This window comes from Apodemus sylvaticus, chromosome 13 (assembly GCF_947179515.1).
Source record: "Apodemus sylvaticus chromosome 13, mApoSyl1.1, whole genome shotgun sequence".
NCBI lineage: Eukaryota > Metazoa > Chordata > Mammalia > Rodentia > Muridae > Apodemus > Apodemus sylvaticus.
Window position 1 is genome coordinate 62,687,164 of NC_067484.1, and position 21,275 is coordinate 62,708,438.

The 21,275-nt window shown below is 38.5% G+C and overlaps 1 protein-coding gene across 1 annotated transcript in view; it reads right to left on the reverse strand.

Annotated features, from left to right (window-relative positions):
- Stk32a (serine/threonine kinase 32A) overlaps positions 1-21,275 on the reverse strand; it is an 82,833-nt gene that overhangs the window by 23,012 nt on the left and 38,546 nt on the right. The window contains exon 3 of the mRNA XM_052155630.1: positions 6,647-6,684. Within this exon, the coding sequence (XP_052011590.1) occupies positions 6,647-6,684 (38 nt within the window). The remainder of the gene's footprint in view (positions 1-6,646; positions 6,685-21,275) is intronic.

Here is a 21,275-nt window from a genome sequence, read left to right on the forward strand (position 1 = left end):
ACACACCCTTCAGATGACTGTGATACCAGAGGGAATTTGACATCATTGCTTTGAAAGAATACCTGGCTCAGTGGAATCGTGAGACTATTTCAGGTAAACAAACAAGCAATCCAACAAAAACAAGCACATAAACAAACAAAACCACCTGGTCATCACTGATAACTTTCTGCAGTTTGGCTGAATGAATATGCTGGCTATTTTTTTCCATTAATATTTGCATGATTCCTTCAGGGTTCAAGATGCTATCCCAGTTTATCCCAAAGAAGTAGTCCCTGTTGTATAGGTGACTTATGGCAAAGTTGCCAGGATTCTAGAAGTGGCAGAATTAGAGTTAAGATCTAGTGCAGTGGTGGCTCACACCTTTAATCCCAGCACTTGGGAGGCAGAGGCAGGCAGATTTCTGAGTTCGAGGCCAGCCTGGTCTACAGACTCTGTTCCAGGACAGCTAGAGCTACACAGAGAAACCCTGTCTCGAAAAACCAAAAAAAAAAAAAAAAAAAAAAAAAAAATCTAGAGGTGTTTTAGGATTGAGACACTTTGGTTCTGATTCTGAATCTCCCAAAATGCCATGTGTTCTGTCACAAAACCAGAGAACTGAGTAACTTGAAGCAAGTTCCTTTTGATTAACTCAGACATTGGCCCTGTGGGAGTTGAGAAAGAAAGGGGAGAAAAATATGCGAGGCCTAGGATTTATGGGAGCTCTAGACATTGCCATCAACAACTTTCTGGTGCCATCCATGATACTGAGCCACCATTATCTTTTTTTTTAATTAGGTATATTCTTTATTTACACTTCAAATGTTGTCCTTTTTCCTGGTTCCCCCTTCCCCTGAAAAATCCCTTAAGCCATCTCCCCTTCTCCAATCAACCCATCCCCCTGCTTCCCTGTCCTGGTATTCCTCTACACTACAGTATCAAGTCTTTCCAGGACCGAGGGCCTCTCTTGGTGTCCTCTGCTGCTGGTGTATCTGGGGCCACGGGTAACTCCAAGTGTACTCTTTGGTAGATGGTTTTGTCCCTGGGAGTTCTGGGAGTACTTGGTGACTCATATTGTTGTTCCTCCTATGGCACTGGAAGCCCCTTCAGCTCCTTTGGTCCTTTCTCTATCTCATCCATTGGGGACCCTGTGCTCAGTTCAATGGCTGGCTGAGAGTTTCCCCCAACACTCGTGGAATGCACTCACTGATAAGTAGATATTAGCCTAGAAGCTTGGAATACCCAAGACACAATTCACATATCAAATGATGCCCAAGAAGGAGGAGGAACAAAATATGGATATTCTAGTCCTTCTTAGAAGGAGGAACAAAATACCCACAGAAGGAGATACAGAGACAAATTGTGGAGCAGAGTCTGAAGGAAAGACCATCCAGATACTACCCCACCTAGGAATCCATCCCACATACAATCATATAACCCAGACACAATTGTGGATGTCCACAAGTGCTTGCTGACAGGAGTTGGATATAGCTGTCACCTGGGAGCCTCCATTCTCAAGGTTGCTTATCTCCTGATCTTTTGCTTTCCCTGCCTGGCTCTGTCCTGAGCTAGGAGGGTGACATCCAAGGGTGGGCTCACTATAATGGGGTTGAAGGAATGAGGACTTCCCTTGAGATTGAGGAGATTGTATGCCCTCTTCCACAATCTAGGCCTCTAAGCAACTCCTGGAATAAAGTTTCTTTACACCAGGACTATCGAGATACTAGAGTTATTAAGGCTTAGCTATGGAGCTCACCTGGACATTGTAAGATGTTTGGTATAAAGTTCTCTGGTAAAAGACTAAGAATTTCCTGATCTAGATACCTGGGGGAGGATTCCACCTTGGACGACTTAATATCTCAACTTACTTTACAGGGCTGCTGAGTTCATCTACTAATGTTGTTGTTAGCTATATTCATCTTTGCTGTGGCTCTGCTTAGTTTGAGGTGCTATCCACCAACACATTTCTCTAGGACATCATATTTAATCAGCCGATATGAGCCATAACTATTAAAATGCTCCTGTTTGCAGGTGTTTACAGTATGTGCAACACACTTCCTATGATATTAGAGATTGTCAACATTAGCTAAGACATGGACTTCATTATCTGGGGTCACGTGTATCAGCCTACATCTTCAATAGAACATCTTAATTTTTCAACACCTGTTAGACTCTGCATGGAGGACGTTGATAAAATAGAAAGCTCTTTTCTTTCTCATTCTCAAGACTGAATTGTTACCTCCCTTTTTTGTGACTACAGATGATATTAAGACACTAAATTGTGGCTAATTTTATAATTACCACAGTCTTTGATATGTCATGGAGGCCTTATTAGTCTTCTGGATGTAGCCTTTATTTCCTAAATAACTTAAGAAAAACACCAAATTTTTCGATGTTATAGAAGTAAAAGAATTGGAATAGCCACTTCAACTGGTAGGAAATTAAAAAATATGTTTCAGGACAGTGAATTGTGATTCATCCATGACCTGGTGCCATATTGGTTCTGAAGTAGTATAAGTGACATATCTGTGGGGAGCAATAACTTGCATGCTCAAAATGAAAAACATTTTTTATGTCAAATGCTGCACTGTGGAAAGAGTTTCCATCTTGGGTGATCTCACATAAATGCCACTACTAGCTGGCAAATATGAACAACATGAATCATTAGAATAAAACAAAGGTTCAGCCTGTTACCGAGAACAGGTGAATTAAGATAGCTGCTGAATTAATTCAGCAGCTATCTAATTACTTTGACTCTAAAGATGTGATGTATGAAAGATTACATCTTTCATATATATTTATACTCATTTGAGAGGAGAAGCACAGAGGATGTATGTAAGAAAAATTACACAGCTGCCCTTCTCAGCTGCTAAAATCTCCAGGCCAGGGGTGAAATATTGAAAACATAGCAGTGGAGATGATTGAAGTGTCATCTCTAAGAGGTACATGGAAAATCAGAGCAGCTGCTGCTCCAACGGGCAGGCATCTGTTTGAGGTTCCACTGGTTCTCATAGAAACAACCACAACAGGAGCTGGGAAATTCAGTCACTTAGGAACAATGAACATTGGTTCATGAACAATACTGAAATTCTAGACATTTTTTTATAACCTAAATGAAAATTAATTCAAAACAATTATTTTCTCCAGAAAGAGATCCCTGGGATAGGGATAGTGTTAATAGGATATATCCCAGATTTTCTCTGTGTCTGCTCCTATTCTACTCATTACCAGAGAATTTTTTTCTTTTATTAAAAGCAACAATTCTGAAGGGGAGTTCAGAGTGGGAAAATGACATAGTTCTTTTTGCTGTTGTTGTTGTTGTTCATATGTAAATCTTGAAGCCACAAGAGTGAAAAGGAGCTTTGGAGATTACCTATCATCTGAGACACTGGAACTTTCCCCAGGCAGGCCGGGAAGACACTTTCTACACCTCAAGCTACAAAGCCCTGACCAGAATGAAAATGTCAAGAACAGTGACCTGAGACAACTGTCCAAGTGAAGGAAGCCAGAATGAACCATGGCATGTGGAGGAATTTGAAGATGAAGGATAGATGATCTTGTTTAAATTCAGGATTCAATAAGAAAAGAAAGATCTTTCATACATCACATTTTTAGAGTCAAAGTAACTCTCTGGGGAAGATTAGTAAGCACTTAACTTTCATACCTTCTACCCACAGAGATCTTGACTACATCAGATACAAGCTATTCTATACAAAACCACACAGAGCTCATTCAGTTCTGAAAGCCTCTACAGTCTCAAGGAAGTCATGCTTCCAGTTGGTTCTAAAAGGGTTTTTTTTTTCCTTTTGTTATGGTTGACATTCATATCACCACTGTTGTGTGAATGTTTGTAATGACCCCAGGATGTAAATATTCTTATTTTCCAAAGGGACCAAGGTACAGAAACTCTTTAAGGCAGCATCACCAAACCCTGAGAGTTAGTGAGTAGTCAACTGGGTTTTAAAGCAATCTGGTTATGGCATGCATACTTTAAACAACAGTCTAATCAATTATTCCCCAAGGCTAGGCTCTCTGTAGGTTTAAACTCGAAGATTAATGGACTCGCTCATTTTCTTCCTCATCTATAATCACCAACTTCCAAGAAAAAAATAATGAGCAGGAGGAAGAATAAGTAAAATGAAGGACAATAGAATAAAACATGCTGTAACAACCTAGATTAAACTGAATGGAAAATGCTTCCCTGGATAAGGTCTAGGTGTCTCTACTCAGAGCCTTTAGAAATGATGAAGTGACAGGAATTCTTGCCTAAGGTCAGCTGTCTGTCAAGAAAGGTATGAAACAAACCAATACCTGGTCAGCTTGGTCAGCCATATTTTCCAGAAATCTTGGTGGCACAGAGTTGCTTTGTATTTAAATTACAAAAAAGAAATGGCTTATGTAAGCTGCCCTTCTCCTCAGTTATGAAGATGCATAGAGTGCATTTAAAGTAGGCATGGGAAGATCATGCCTCCCATAGAAGACTGGAAGAGCTGGTGTTCCCATGAAGGTCACCTTCATGCTAAGTCTCAACATTGCTCACATTTCTGAGCCTCAGAAATGCATTCCAAAATGTCAGAAGCTATAAAGTTAAAGAAATAAGACATTGGAAGGAAGTGGGGGGAAAAATCCCTTCAGACAGACCATAAATAAGTAACGACTTTGTCCTTGGAGAACAGGGGTCATGCACAAAGGTGTTTCTTAGCTCTCTGAGCTAGGGTGGGCCTGGGAAAAATCAAGTTTCAATTCAAGTAGATAACTAAATGATAAGAAATAAATAATAATTGGAGTTTCATTTCTAATTGCAAATCCAGCTAATTGAATAAGTGGAATAAATAAGGATCTTCCCAGGTTTAGCTTTGCTTTGCAGAAGATTTCTGACACAGTACAAGGATAAAGCCACCACTGTTGAATCAGGCAAGGGTCCTGAGCAATCTAGGACTCCACTAGGCTTGAGCCGCACATACTACTTCTCTAACAATGCACCTAGTAACCCAGGACCCGTCTGCATGTGTACGTGCTTCAGACAATAAACTGGGTTGTTCCTTGATGATCATATAGCAATACTCACTTCTATGTAAACATATTTTAAGACATAGTAAGGAATGAGGGAGGCAGAAACATTGGCCGTCTATCCCAAACTGATTTGGGATTCATGTACATTATGGTAAATGCATCCTCTGAGTGAGCTTTTAGGTAAAATCTTCTATTTATATTTACTATCTTATGCTTTGCAAAATTGGGCATGCATGTTATTAAAATCAGATGCATTATGGGAAAGGACATTCATAAGAAACAAGGGTTTACATCACTCAAGCCTATCAAACAAAACAGAAAGACTTTACTAGCAACCAACTCCTTCTCCTCCTCCTAACAAAGAGACTCAAACAATAACTGGGCTCTTGGACATTCTAACTCCAGCAGGCTCCTGCTCCTTTGCAGTATATCCTTTACTGTCTTGAAATAAAAATGCTTTGCCATCTATGTGCACTTTTTCATTTATCTTAATAAGTTGCCCAAAACCTGGAAGCACTTATTGTCAATGGTGACCATCAGAAACACTCTCCCATTTATACCATGAAAGCTGCACATCATATAGGATTCCTTGATGTAGTGTAAATAAATACAAACAGACATTGTAAAGCACTGAGAAGAGAGCTGAGGAGATGTCTCCATGGTTACGCTGCTCTAGCGCTGCTCTTTCAGAGGACCCAGGTTTACCCAGCAACACCCACAAGAGGTTCACAGCAGTCTGCAACTCCAGTTCCAGGCAACAATATGCCTTCTTACGACCTGATAGTGTACACACATTGTGCGCAGACATACATGCAAGCAAAACACTAATAAATAAATAACATTATTAATAACACTAATAATAACACTAATAAATAAAACATAAAATAAAAAAAGTTTTAACCATGTTAAAAAGAGACTTCATGTTTCATTAAGTTGGTAAAAGTTTGTATCTAAGAGGAGCTCTTATTACCACTTTCTTCTATCAATTTTACATCTGGATCCCATAATACCATTTTTTCATTATTTTTGCATAATTACATTATATTTTTTTCTTTAAGCTCACTTATCTTCTTAACTGACAAAAAATTGAATATAAGGCTTGATAGCTCTTCTGTAAAAGCAGAAGGAATTTGCCTTCATAAACTGCAAAGCATGAAAGGATACGCTGACAAAATCATCTCAGTTACTTGGCAGATACTATTTCCTGGTAAATGCTCTGTGTTTGGACAGGCAATATCTTTCCGTGAACAATATTAAAAAAAAACAACTAGTACTGAAACAAACACAAATACTTTTCTTGAAGAGACATAGTACTGGAAGAAAATGACTTTCTTATTATGTCAATTCAATGTTACTCAAGAGTCTATTATTGGATTAGTTCATTGTTATCAAGTTTTCCTATCTCATACACATAAATGAAGTCTGCATACAGAAATATGTGTGCATACACACACACATACATACACATATACACACATACACACACATATATATATACATACATAAATAATACACACACACACACACACACACACACACACACACATATATATATATATATATATATATATATATGTCAAATGAATCAAGCTAAGGTAATCAGTATGTTGTATACCTGTCACAGAAATAATTAAAAGCAAGCAAATCATTTACTTACCATGTTCATCAAGTAAAATATTGTCAGGTTTCATATCCCTGGGGGAGAAAATAAGGAAAAGATAAAGTTGCTCATATTGAGACAAATAGCAAAATGAATTTGGTAAAAGTGAAAGTGGTCAATAGATCCTATTTCCAGTTGAAACATTGTGCTATCATTGCCTCCCCTTATCGTGGAATTTGTGAGACAGTGAAGGTTAACTGTGGAGGTTAGAAAACTAAGGAGTCAGCCATGGTCACACATCAATAAATATAAGAATTGAGTTCTGAACCTGGGATACTCTCATTCACAAAGACTCTTAATTGCTATAGCATGAAAGTATTGGTCCACAGGGTTTTATGGACCATTTACATCGACATAAAGTAGCATGAGTAATATTAGCCATTGTCTTCCTGTGAAATCCCAGCTACACATGGTTTAATGCCTTTAATTGCTTAATTATTGCACTAGGGGTAGTAAAAGGGACAAATTATCTATGTGTTAGTGTTTAACATGATGACTAATAATATACATTGCATTGTGCATTGAAAATTTGCTAAGATGGTCAATTTCTGACATTCTCAAAGCTAAAAAGTAATTGTATGAGAAGGTAAGGGTAATTTGCTTAATAGTAACACTCATTTCATTTTATATGTTTATTTCAATTTGCAAATTTATTTCAATTTCAATTCATTTCCCTGTGTATATTTATCAAAGCCTTTTATTGTATACCTTGTGTGTGTGTGTGTATCTTAAAATTTTCTCTTTTAGAAATAAAATATAAAACAAAAAAGGCAGGAAGAGTGAGTAAAAACCACTCTTCCTATATAATGTGTTTTATAATAACAAATATGAAGACTGATGGCTGGCAGTGTGTTCATGGTCTCCTGAAATGATTACACTGGACAGTCCTCCCCAGTCAGTCAGTGACTAGCACTGTAACTTATAAAAACCCACAGTCGTCTATGCTCAGACTTTCACTACCCTTCCCTAATGTGCCATTAAAATGCTGTAGCCTAGATTCACAAAAGCCATTAGGAAAGAAATTCAGAAATGGTTTAGGAACACATTATCAACTTGGTCAAGTGGCTTTTACGTTGTCAGAATAAAAAGTGACCTTAGCTTTTGACAAACCAAGGCTGGACATTTTTTCTCGTCAAAATTGATAGGCTTAAGAAAACTTACTTATAAACAGAAGTCAGGAAATGCTATATCCAGCATTCAGGTGGCATGGCTTAACTTGTGAATCCTGAAATTTTCCTTATATGCCTCAGGTTGTCAAGTTCATTCTAGATCATAGAGGGATCACCTTTCTCTGTGGCAGGAGTTTCTATATTACATGGTAAAATGTACTAAAAAGATAGTGTAGCTATTTCAAATTGCAGGTTGCTGTGGCTAAGCATTCTTATTGAATATTGAAGACCTGCCTCCAAACTCTTTGTTTGAAGAATTATCAAGTCCAAACTCACACATGTCATAGAGACATTGTATTATCTGGCTCTCTGTTCCAGTCATGTGTACACATGCAGGGCCCGCTAACATATTCCCTGCCAACTCTTGCCTGCTCATTACTACTCTTGCTGCTCTTTAGCCTGAATCAAACCTTCTCACCACCTGGGAATCAGAGATTTCACTTTTCACAAAAAAAAAAAAAAAAAAAAAAAAAAAAAAAAAAAAAAAAAAAACTTCAGTGACTTTCCAATGATAGACCAGATGTTTATATATGGTTTGGACTCCCCCGTAATATGTACCACACTTATGTTCAACTCCTCATCACACTTAGGCCTGGAATTGTTTCCTGTATAGCACATTAAGTCACAGTCTGTGATGGTCACTATGGAAAACTCAGGGAAATTCTAGCACCCAGGAGAGTGGTTCCAATTGTACAAGCCAGGTGCTACTACACTACTCTATGTACTGGGCAGCAAAAGGTAAACCAGGCACCAAGCACTTTCCATTGTTTTCAGATTGTATCCAGTTGACATCAGTGTTTTCCAGGAAAGCAAGAGGTGCAGGAATGATGAAGTTGGGTGTGGCAAGACCAATAACAATATCTCTTTGCCTGTATTTATGATGGCTTATGGCAGAAATGAATCTCCACAGATTTCACATTTTGTGAACTTATTATTAAGTCCTTGAGAATCTTAGCCAATTTCTTTTTGGACTTTTCATCTAATTTCCCAGAACCTGGCTTGAAACTTAGAAAATAATAGAGAAAAACTAGAGATGAACAATTGGCCGAATGTTTTTACCTTAATTTTATGTTTATTTCTTTTCTGAGTATTAACTCAGAGTGAGCCACTGTGCTCAGATAACAGGGAGAAAATGAAATTTTGTTCCCTTTGGGAGGATGAAAAAAACATCCAAAGGAACTGGACCGGAAAGGTATGAAATGGTATAGGGATATGTTTATCACAACATCAAAAAAATACTATGTGGAAATCTAATAAAATGTGGGATTTTAAGCATTAAAATGAATTACATGCTGGGTGGTGGTGGCACACTCGGGAGGCAGAGGAAGGCGGATTTCTGAGTTCGAGGCCAGGCTGGTCTATAGAGTGAGTTCCAGGACAGCCAGGGCTACACAGAGAAACCCTGTCTCCAAAAAAGAAAAAAAAAAAAAAAAGAATTACATAAGCTTAGACTCCAACTACACAGTTTTTCAAACTATAGTGAGGTAACTTCTAAGTCAAAACAGAGAAAATTTCAGTATGATAAAATGGTTTATTCGTGTATGAGAACAAACTTGGAGAGTTATATTAAAATTCCTGGTAGAACAACAAGTTGACTCTTCCAGTTCTTATATTTTAACTCCATTTCCTTTCGTCAGCAACACTTTGGTACCCTAAAGTAAATCAGAATAAGAAATCACTTTTCCTAAGGTGATTGTTTCACTACAGCTTGTCTGCGATGTGGTTTAACTTAGTAGTCAACAGACCTAGATATGTTTGAAGTTCCCCTCAGAACCTTGGAGTACTGAGGACTCTCTGCCACAGTTCAGACCTAAGCCATCAGAGTCTGTGTCTGTCCAGAATTACCGGGATCCTCTCAGACATTCTGAAGTACAGCCATATTTAAAATGCTCATTAAAAAAAAAAAAAAAAAAAAAAAAAAAAAAACAGCCAACAATGGGCACTGTGGAGATGTGAAGGAACCTTGCACACTATTGAGAGAACTTATGTGAATCTGGCCACTGTAGAGATGAGCAGTGAGGTTCTTCAAAAGACTTGAGACTACGATGACACAGATAAACTCTCCTGACGAAACTCAACTCAGCTAGCAAGAGGAAGAAAATAATATTGTATGTTCACTTCCAACTGTCAGTGGGCCAGGCAATGCTGCAACTCTTGCCTACTCTGAGGTCTCCACATTTTGATCATTCCTCCAATCCCTCACACCCTTGCCTCTTGCTACCTCAATCGGTGACCATAGCTTGTCACTTTTGGACCCACCTGTCTTTTGATTGACCATTGTCTTTCCTTTGGCTTTGGCATACCAGCTCTTCTGTGGGACTTGGAATCCTGTCTTCTCGCTTTGTATGCCTTTCCCTGGGAAATGTCCTTGCACCGCATGCTAACTCCTCCATCTCTACTGTATGCTATGTTACCACACAGACCACCCCCACCCCCACCCCCACCCCCACTTCTGGATTGAATTGTGACAGGTGGAATTGGGAACAGCAGCTGCTACTTATGTCTCAGATCACTAGCCAGGCTTCCATCTCCTCAGATCCTTGAAATTACTCTTGTCAGGTACATCAATTCCCCTCACTGTGCTAAATGCAACCAACACACAGTTGTTACGTTACACTCCTTGGGGGACTAACCACTCCTTTCCACACAACACATTTTATCTTCATGACTGAGAAAAACTCAGTTCCTTCCAGAGTCTCCTTTGCTAGTACCTTCTTGGTCAGATCTCTAAATGTTGGGCTCTATGCAGAAGTACATCCCACTAAATGACTGCATTTAGTCTTATGATTTTAAATATTATTTACATGCCAAATGATAATGCACATCAAGCACATTTCTAGTCCTTACCCTGGAATTACAGATAAGTACATAAAATTGCTTCTCTGATGATATCATCTGTTTAGGATCCATGGAAAATACAAAAATTCTTTGAGAAGAACCTTCCCTATTTCTCTGTAATCCTCACCCATACAACACCAATGTGCTTCCAGAAGTCCTTAGCCCAGAAAATGGCCCCATAGTTCTCCCATTTCCAGTGAAAAATTTGAAGCAGCTCTTAAACTTTCTTTTTGAACTACTAACATCAAATAGTAAGCAACTCCTGATAAGTTTACGTTTAGAACAGAATTGCTAGAAATAGCATGGGAATCTCCCAGAACATAAAGTATAAAAACATCACATGATACAGCAACTTCATTTCTTAGGTGTTTATCCTAAAGCTTTGAATGAGAATTTGCACAGGGATTTGTGTGCCTATGTCTGCAGTCGTGTTATTATTCATAATAGCTAAAAGGTGAAAGTAACCCAAGTATCTATTAGCACATGAATAAAAAAACAAAATATAGCTTATTTCTTTCAATGAAATAATGTTATTTAAAAAACAATTGAATTCTTAAATGGCATGTACGGCATTAATGAAGACACTAAGCCAGACACAAAAGGCCCATTATTTCATGATTCCAATTATATGGGATATTTGTATCAGTCCAATACATATAAATGGAGGACATGAGTGTAGTCCCTGTAGGCTGAGTAGACAAGGGATGATGGTTTATCACCTCAGGGTACAGAGCTCCAGTTCAAGTCAATGGGAAAGGTCTTAAAATGTTAGGTGGCCATGGTGTCAACCATGATCAAGTATTCACGGTGTTTTGTCACTTAAGATAATTAAGCTTCATGTCTTATACATTTTCTACATCAGTAGATAAATTAGTTAATAGAATTAACAATCTGCTGCTGAAAAAACACTTCTCTGTCTGTCAGACACTGCAGTGTTTTTTTTTTTCTCCCTCTCTGTTTTCTCCTGAAAATTCATTATCTTCTTAGCATCTGGCAAGGAGTATTGCATACCATGTGCCTTCCCTGCCTGAGCCCCGCTTGCTTCCATCCCACAGGAGTAAGAATGATATCACTTATTGCTGCTTTGTATACACAGAGGTACAGGTCAAACTCCATCATATGCCAGGATTCTTCAGCTCCCTGGCCTACTTATCCGCCCTTTCCATACAGCACCTTATACCCACAGTCATGATACCTGCCCACTTCCATGGTTATAGAGAATGGTGCATCTCCCCCACCCAATCTCCATCCTAAACACATCATATTATTAGTAAAACAGCATTACTACCCGCCATTTCATTGTTGAATTGGTCATTACTTCTCTCTCTTCCTTTTTTTAAGTTAGATATTTGCTTTATTTACATTTCAAACGTTATCCCCTTTCCTCATTGCCCCTCCCCAAACTGCCTATTCCATCCCCATCACCCTGTTTACCAATCCTTCCCCCTACTTTTCTGACCTGGCATTCCCCTACACTGGGGCATAGAGCCTTCACAGGACCAATGGCCTCTCCTCTCATTTATGTCTGAAAAGGCCATCATCTGCTACATATGTAGCTGGAGCTATGGGTCCCTCCATGTGTACTCTTTGGTTTTTGGTTTAGTCTTTGGAGCTCTGGGGGTACTGGTTGGTACATGTTATTATTCTTCCTATGGGACTACAAAAAAACAGAGACACTGAATCTAATAGAAGAGAAAGTAGGGAAGATCCTGCAGCAATGTGGGCACAAAAGAAAATTTCCTGAAGAGAACACCAATAGCTTATGGTCTAAGATCAAGAATTGACAAATGGGACCTCTTAAAATTGCAAAACTTCTTTAAGGCAAAGGACAAAACAGTAAACAGAATGGGAAAAGATCTTTTCCAATCCTACATCTGACAGAAGGCTAATATCCAATGTATACAAAGAACTCAAGAAGTTAGACTCCAGAAAACCCACTAACCCTATTAAAATGGGGTACAGAGCTAAACAAAGAATTCTCAATTTAGGAATATCAGATGGCTGAGAAACACCTAAAGAAATGTTCAACATACTTCTCTCTCTTCTACTAGGATGCAAGCTCTCTAAGAAAAGGCATTTAAGGCTGAAACAAATTGAGGCTCACAAAAGTGCCCCAGAACACAGAAGTAAAATATTTAAGTAAATGTTCATCATAAAAATTTTGCATAAGTCCTGGTACTAAACTCTGTAACACAAAACAGAAACCCAAAAGCTTCCAATAGTCTTTTACACTGCATTCACTGTCTGCCAATTGCAAAGCTGGCCCCTTTAAATAAGTGTATGAGCATACATCAGAGAGAGGATAGGCTGAGCTCTTTGCAGTGAGAGGGTGTGAGGACTTTGGACAGGGGCTTTCAATTTGACAAGTGGTAAAGCACAAGTCTAGGGACATACTTATTTTATGGAATCTGTTGCATTTTGGTTTGACAAAACAAGCAAGCAAACAAACAAAAGTTGGGTCATACTGAGCCAGCTGTTTCTACCTTCAAGGACTATAAATACCAGAGAGGAAACACAATGCTCCCTGTGCAGGGTCCAAGTGGAATTGATACATCTGCCCTTCTCACTTGAGTGACTTTACAAGACATTAGCAGAGTTTAATAGGCTAATTACAGCCCTTCACTACACCTACCCTGGAGTCAAGTTGCTCACCCTTCAATCCCAACACAGGGTGTATAAAAATGGAGAACAAGACACTCGTTGTACCCAAACCCAAATCAATTCCTTAAACATCCCACAATTTCTGACTGAAAAACAGGTTTGGTTTGGTTTGGTTTGGTTTGGTTTGGTTTGGTTTGGTTTGGATTGCTTTTTGTTTATACTGTATAGCGCAACCTCCAGCTGGGGGTCTTCAAGGTCTCAAGATTAATAATAGTAGTAATAATAATAGCCAGGCAGTGGTGGCACATGCCTCTAATCCTAGCATTTGGGAGACAGAGCCAGGTGGATTTCTGAGTTCAAGGCTAACCTGATCTATAGAGTGAGTTCCAGGACAGCCAGGACTATACAGTCTTGAAAAAAACCAAATAATAATAATAATAATAATAATAATAATAATAATAACAATAATTTTAATTGATATGCCATGTATAATACACACATGTGTGTAATTTGTAAGATTTAGAGAGTGAAACAAAGGCTAGTGGTCACCAAATTAGACCTATATTAAAAGCATGAGGTAGGAGGATGACAGACAAACTTATAAACACACTATATGTTGAAACAGGAAGCACAATAGAAAGTTTCCTGGACTAGATTGTGCCCCAGACCAGGTATTCTGCTCTAAGATTTCCCTTTGTAAGCTTTACTTACAATCCCAACTCTCTTCCTTGCTTCTAATACTCTCAGTACTATAATGTAAGCTCTCTAAAATAACTGCCCCTTCATTATCTGCACACATGGTCTAATCTCTGTAACAGTGCCATGGTGGTGAGGAATAAAGGTGGAGCCCTGGTAAGTACTAAAGTCTACACTGCACTTAATCTTTGTCTTAAAGTCTGCTGCATCTGCTCACCTCCAGTATCTCTTATTGTTTGCTCCAGGGAAGATGAGTTACAAAAAACATAAGAAGAGGATTGGATGAGGGGATTGTTGGCTCTCAGTACCACAGCAAATATTTCCAATGGTCAGTAAATGTGTTGAACATATTTAATATTCCTTTTAGTTACAAAATGGCTATTTGGGGTTCGCTATTTGTAAGTTTCTTCCCAGCATCCCAACAAACACATCCATGACATGCTAAGAAAGCAGTATCTAATTCATTACAAGGATCTATGCAAGTGCCAGTCTGTATGCCTTAAACAACTTGAGTTTCTTTTCCCATGTATCACCTATCCTCCTAAACCTTCCCTTTCTCACATGGCTTCCCTTATAGTCTGAATGTGTGATTCAGCTGAGTATTCTGATCAATTGTTTCTAGCAATTTAAAGTACATACTCCCATATCAAACAAAGCCTCCATCATTAGCCACCTATCCCATCTACTTCTCCAGCTCCCCACCACCTAAGCTGTCTTCACCCAAGAAAGATACATTTCTTCGGTGGAGTGGGAAGAGGGCAGGAGGGAGCAGATGCTGAAGGACCCTCTGTGGAAAACAGATTAAACTTCAGTGGAGATTGTTTGAGAAATTAGCAGAAGCATTAAGTCAAGGAAAAGAGAAGAGCCTCTTCTCAGTCTCGCATTTCCAGTGACAGTGAGAACCAGGATGAAAACTTTGGCTATGACTCGGCTGTCACAAAGGCTTGACAGGGCCTGATACATTTAAGTGCAGAGTAGGGCCAAGAGACCAGCCTGACCTCCAAAATCTTAGAACCCTGATCTTCTGTTATTCACCCAGTCTTACTCTAAAAAGTACCCCACAATAGTTCTTTTACCTAATTCATCCCTTAAATAAATCAGCAAAGCAAAGATGATCACCAATCAATAATCTATGAATATTCTCACAATCACCCACTCTGTAAATATCAGAAGGACTTAAATCATACTTATCTCCCCCTCAATGGCTACCTTAGCTATTTTTTAATTATTTTATTTTATTTTTTAAAAAGAAGTAAAAACACTTTATGATGAAATTAAAGATTTACATGGAAAATATTCCCGATAAACACATTAAAATTGGCAATTTTCATAGAAAATTAAGGATTAAAATGATAGACATTTCAAACATTGCTAAGTTAATTGAAATATGGGATAGAAACATTTTATGATAGAATTGAAGATTTATGTGGAAAATATTTCTGATAAAATTGTAGAAAAATATAGAAAAACATGTTAGAATTGAAGATTATCATGGAAAATTTTATATAGATATAATAATGGTAGGCATAAAAGTATTCCTAAGTTGATTAAAAGTGGAATTATAAACATTTTCTGATAAACTTGAAGATTTATATGGAAACTATTTCTGATAAAATTGTAGAAATATATAGAAAAACATGTTAAAATTAAAGATTATCATAGAAATTATATAGATAAAACGATAGGCATAAAGATAATTCTAAGTTGATTGAAGGTAGAATTATAAACATTTTCAGATAACATAGAAAATTTACTTGGAAAATATTTCTGGTAAAATTCAAGAAATAAGTAGACAAACATGTTAAAATTGACTATTTCATGGAAAAATTTACATAAAAATGGTTTATATAAAAACTTTCTAAATTAATTGAAGGTGGGATTAGAAACATTTGTGATAAAATCAAAGATTTACAATGAAAACATTTCTGATAAAATAGAGGAAGTATATAGAAAGACATATTAAAATTGAAGATTATGAAAAATAATGAAGGTAAAATGGTAGACATAAAAGAAATTACTAAATTAATTAAAAGGGGAATTACAAACATTTTCTGATAAAATTGAAGATTTACATGAGAAATATTTCATTAGTGTATGTTTTTTTATTCAGGAGTTGAGTCCATTATCGTTAAGAGATATTAGGGAAGAGTGATCATTGCTTCCTGTTATTTTTGATGTTATTTTTATGTTTGTATGGATATCTTCTTTGGGGTTTGTTGGAAGATTACTTTCTTGCTTTATCTAGGGTATAGTTTCCCTTCTTATGTTGGCATTTTTCCATCCATTATTCTTTGTAGGGCTGGATTTGTGGATAGATATTGTATAAATTTGGCTTTATCATGGAATATCTTGGTTTTTCCATCTATGGTGATTGAGAGTGTTGCTGGGTTTAGTAGTCTTGGCTGGTATTTGTGTTCTCTTAGAGTTTATATGAGATCTGCCCAGGATCTTCTAGCTTTCATGGTCTCTGGTGAGAAGTCTGGTGTAATTCTAATCAGTCTTCCTTTATATGTTACTTGGCCTTTTTCTCTTACTGCTTTTAATATTCTTTCTTTGTTTAGTACATTTGGGGTTTTAATTATTATCTGATGGGAGGTATTTCTGTTCTGGTCCAGTCTGTTTGGAGTTCTGTAGGCTTCTTGTATATTCAAGGACATCACTCTCTTTAGGTTAGGGAAATTTTCTTCCATAATTTTGTTGAAGATATTTGCTGGCTCTTTAAGTTGTAAATTTTCACTCTCATCTATACCTATAATCCTTAGGTTTGGTCTTCTCATTGTGTCCTGAATTTCCTGGATGCTTTGGGTTACAAGTTTTTAGCATTTTGCATTTTCTTTGACTGTTGAGTCAATGGTTTCTATGGTATCTTCAGCATCTGAGATTCTTTCTTCTATCTCTTGTATTCTGTTGTTGATATCTGCATTTATGGCCCCTGATTTCTTCCCAAGGTTTTCTATTTCCAAAGTTGTCTCCCTTTGTGATTTCTTAGTTGTTTCTACCTCTGGTTTTAGATCCTGGATGGTTTTGTTCAGTTCCTTCACTTAACTGTTTGTGTTTTCCTGTATTTCTTTAAGGGATTTTTGTGTTTCTTCTTTAAGGGCTATTGCCTATAGACCCATGATCTCCTGTATTTCTTTAATGGATTCTTGTGTTTCCACTTTAAGGGCTTTTACCTGTTGACCAATGTTCTCCTGTATTTTTTAAGGGAGTTAAAGTCTTTCTTGAAGCCCTCTATCAGCATCATGATATATGATTTTAAATCCAACTCTTGCTTTTCCAGTATGCTGGGGTATCTCGGACTTGCTGTGGTGGGAGAACTGGGTTCTGATATTGCCAGGTGTCCTTGATTTCTATTGGTAGGGTTCTTGTGCTTGCCTTTCGCCATCTGGTGCTAGTCGACATTCTTGTCTATGACTGGAGTTTGTTCCTCCTGTGGGCATGTAAGCCTGTGTACTTTCTCCTCTGAGCTCAAAAGTGAAAGCATTGCTAGGAGATCTCTCTCTCCTCTTGGGCTATGCACAGAAGACTGTGGAGTTTCCCGGCTCCCTGATGCAAATGGTGGCGGGCAGGAAGACTTCAGTCCCAGCTGCTCCATTGAATTTAGGCCCTGTGTGCTCCTAGCTGGGTCCCATCCAGAGAGAGTACCTTAGCTATTTTAAGAAGGATGGTAGCTAAGCTCCCTCACAACCAACTGAATTGGTAGTTTCTCCCTGTGTTAATGAGGAAGGCTTTCATGGACAAAGAGAATGAGGGTTATGATTAATTAGCAGTTTCTGATATGAACACAGGAGGGATGCTTAGCAACAGTCACCAAAACTTTCTGGAGCTGTCCTGCCTTCCAAGCAATGACACTGCTTCCAGCTGTTGTCCTTCCTGTCTCTGCCATGGCAAGTTGTGTAACAAACACCTGATAAACACACATCTTGCGTGTTTTAGAACAGCTGTGTGCTGTAGGTGGCACCCCATGTAGACAGATGAAAAGTAGGTAGCTCAGAGAATGACATTGCTTATCCAAGATTACCAGATGAGACTAGACAGAGCTGGAACCACTGCCACAAACTGAAGCAAATCTCATTTACATTTAGGATCTTCATTCCTTGCTTCCCCTAAGGTAAGAGAGGGCTGGGCTGCCACTCAAGCTGGCCTACAGTAAGTATAATTGTTATTGTATTTTCCTACTGTACACTAGTAAGTCATACATTTTTATGATGCATCCTGGAGATCAGATGTGTGAATGCAGTTTAAGATATGTTGACCTTGAAAAAGTAGAGCCTAGAGAATGGTAGAGCCTAAGCTATGCTTAGCTTCAGTTTCCCATGTCATCGTAGGATTTCTCCCCACTCTGTGCATTCCTGCCTTGGTGGTGCCATCTGCTATGAGATATCTGCCCCAGCCACAGGAGCCAAACAATGCTATGATGTTTGCACTTTCATTCCCTATGAGTATAAGATAAATAAAACCCATTTCTTTATAAGTACCCAGCTACCAATATTTTGTTATGCCAATGAAAAATTGACCAGTGTATACATCTAAGTCCATTTTATTTTTTTAGATGTTTTCAATTTCTTACTGTAGAGAGAAATCTGTTCTCCCTGAGGATGAGATACATTCATCCTGATGACACAGGTCCCCAGCAATGGGGAGCACAGACACCCCAGCTTGAGATGTATGTCAGCACACAGTGATACCAATGATGAGACTTTTAAGAATTACAATCTCTGAAAATAATATTTGCCCAAGGACGGTTTTCCTGTAGGGCTTAGCATAGGTCAATACTCACTTGTTACCATTAGCACCTTCAATTCAGATCCACTCTGGTGGAAACCCATAAACGTCAGTCAACAGACCATCAAGAACCTGGCCAACTCATATAAGCCACTGAGATCACAGTGGACTCTCAACTCCATAGGGTTAAAGTAAAGGAAGCCCAGCCTTGCAGAAGGGAATGTGCCTAGAAGTAAGAGGAAATCAAAGGGGACAAATCCTATTAATAATAGAGAAGCCAGCATAAAGCAACCAGGTGCTGGAGAAGAGCATTCAGTTAGAAAGTAAAAGTAATTTGCTGTACTGCAAACTCCAGAACCAAAGGCACCCTCTCCAGCAGAAAGAAGAATAAACTTGTCATTTGAAAATGAAGCAAATTAACTCTCCAGATGCCAAGAGAATTAAGAAGAAGACAAAGCTAGGAAAAAACCATCTGTTTTTCCAGAGCAGACTGACTTCACCAGCCTGGGCATGGAAGGATTTGTATGTCAAGCACATGCCTTGTTTGGGAAACAAGTCACAGAATACAGCCAGCTGGTCCATGCCCTAAGCTGTTTTGTTTTACTGTCCTATAAAGCATACAAGGTTATAATGAAATGTCTGTATCAATTATGTATCATTTGCTTGAAATCATGCTAAGTGTTTTACGCATATTATTTCAATTACTTCTTCCCCTGCTCCACCAAATACCTGATGGTAAACAGCATTATCATTTTGACCTTTAAAGACAGTGATATTGAATTCGGCAGAGACTGGGAAATGCTCTAGGTCCCATTGCTATTGAAGGATAGAGTAGAAAGAGGATTAGAACACTGGCTATGGAAACCCAGACTCCTGTCTTGAATGGATGCAATGTTAGAACTGCAGACAGATAAATGACGTGATCACACAAGGAGAGAACCAGACATCAGAACAACACTGGGGTGGTGAATAGAAGTGCTTGTAGGATAATGAGCATCAGAGGTGGAGGACAGCTGCCTGGGCAGATGCTGTATCAAGGAGAAGCACACTGATGGGAATTGCTTAAACAGGCAAAACTGCAGTTTAGGCTGGATGGTCAGGTTCTGCATTAATTGTTGCCTTGTTTTGTTTGTTGTTTTTTGGGGGGGTTTGTTTTGGGTTTTTTTTTTTTTTGCATGTTTTTGATGTGACTGACAATATGCTTACCTCTCTGGCTTATGTAGGGAGTGTGAGGATGCACACAGCAGCTTCCAAGGCTGCCAGCTGGGATGTGCTCTGTGCAATGAGCTGGTTTTGTGTTCTGTTTTTCATCACTGACCTGGAAGACTGCTCTCTAACCTTAGCAGAGCAAGGAAGACAGCCCTGCAACCATGTCATTATATCTGATCATGAAAGAAAGGTAGCAGGCAAACCACAAAGCTGACAGACTATGGAATAGTGGCTGTGTCTTTACATAGTCTACTCCTTTCCCTCATGTCCTAGATAAAAACTCGTTGTGTGTACTATTTTCTGGCAAGACCCAATTCTAATTTGCTGTGTTACTCTAAACTCACCAAAGCCCCATCCCTCCCAAAACCCTTCCTCACACTTTCTGAGATCCCCAGTCCCTAGTATCCATGGCTTTTTCTTGTGGAACAAATACCAACAAACACAATGGGTTTTAGACTACAGATGTGCTTGATGTGTCCTGCTGATCTAGGCAGGTAAGAGTGTCAGTGAGAATTAGTTGGACAGGAATGGTGTGTCCAGGGTCTTGTGCTGACCCCACACTGTCTACAAAAACACAACTCCCAAGTCCATCTTGCTATTCTGTCCCAGCAGCAATTTGATTTGCTGATTTCTGATCTCAGGATGTTTGCTCCAACATTAGATATCCCTTATAGCTCCAGGATAGAAAGAAGCTAAATCCAGCAGCACTAACTGACTTTCTCCTCCTCTATTAGGGACACCTAATAGGTGGAGTTGTTGGGAGCATCATCACTGTGACTGACTCACACCAAGCATTGAACACTGACCTGGTTCCTTGCTACCAAACTGGAATTATCTTACCAAGAAGAAGGGAGGTGTTTCTATGTAGCCAGGTAGTTTGGAATGCCACTGAAGACAAATGGCTGAGGGTTTATATTACAACATCCTAGTTATAAATGATTCTACAAAATTAATAACTCTTCCCTTGTCTGTTTTCTCATCAGCCATACAGAGATGATTATAGAGCTATTCACCTCAGAAGGTTTCTGTGATGATTAAATATATTGGTTAAGTCTTTAAGTCAGGTATACAATAATCACTGAATGAGCTGTGGAGAGCTCTAGAAAGATTAAGCTGTACATAAGGACAGTGTAATAGATTTTAAGTGAGTAAGTACATAAGTTTTCTATGTAAACATATGAATTTGCAAATATTTAATGACTCAAATCTCAAGCCTACGAAGCTCATAGAATGGAGACCCTAGTTGCAGGGAAGGCACAGATCTAGAACTCTGATAGATCTCTTCTGGGACAGGAGTTGCTTCTAGATTGATACATCTAGAAGGGTTAAGCAAGCATGCTGTAGCATTTTTATAACTAGTGTGAGCCAAAGAAAAATCCACCCTAAAT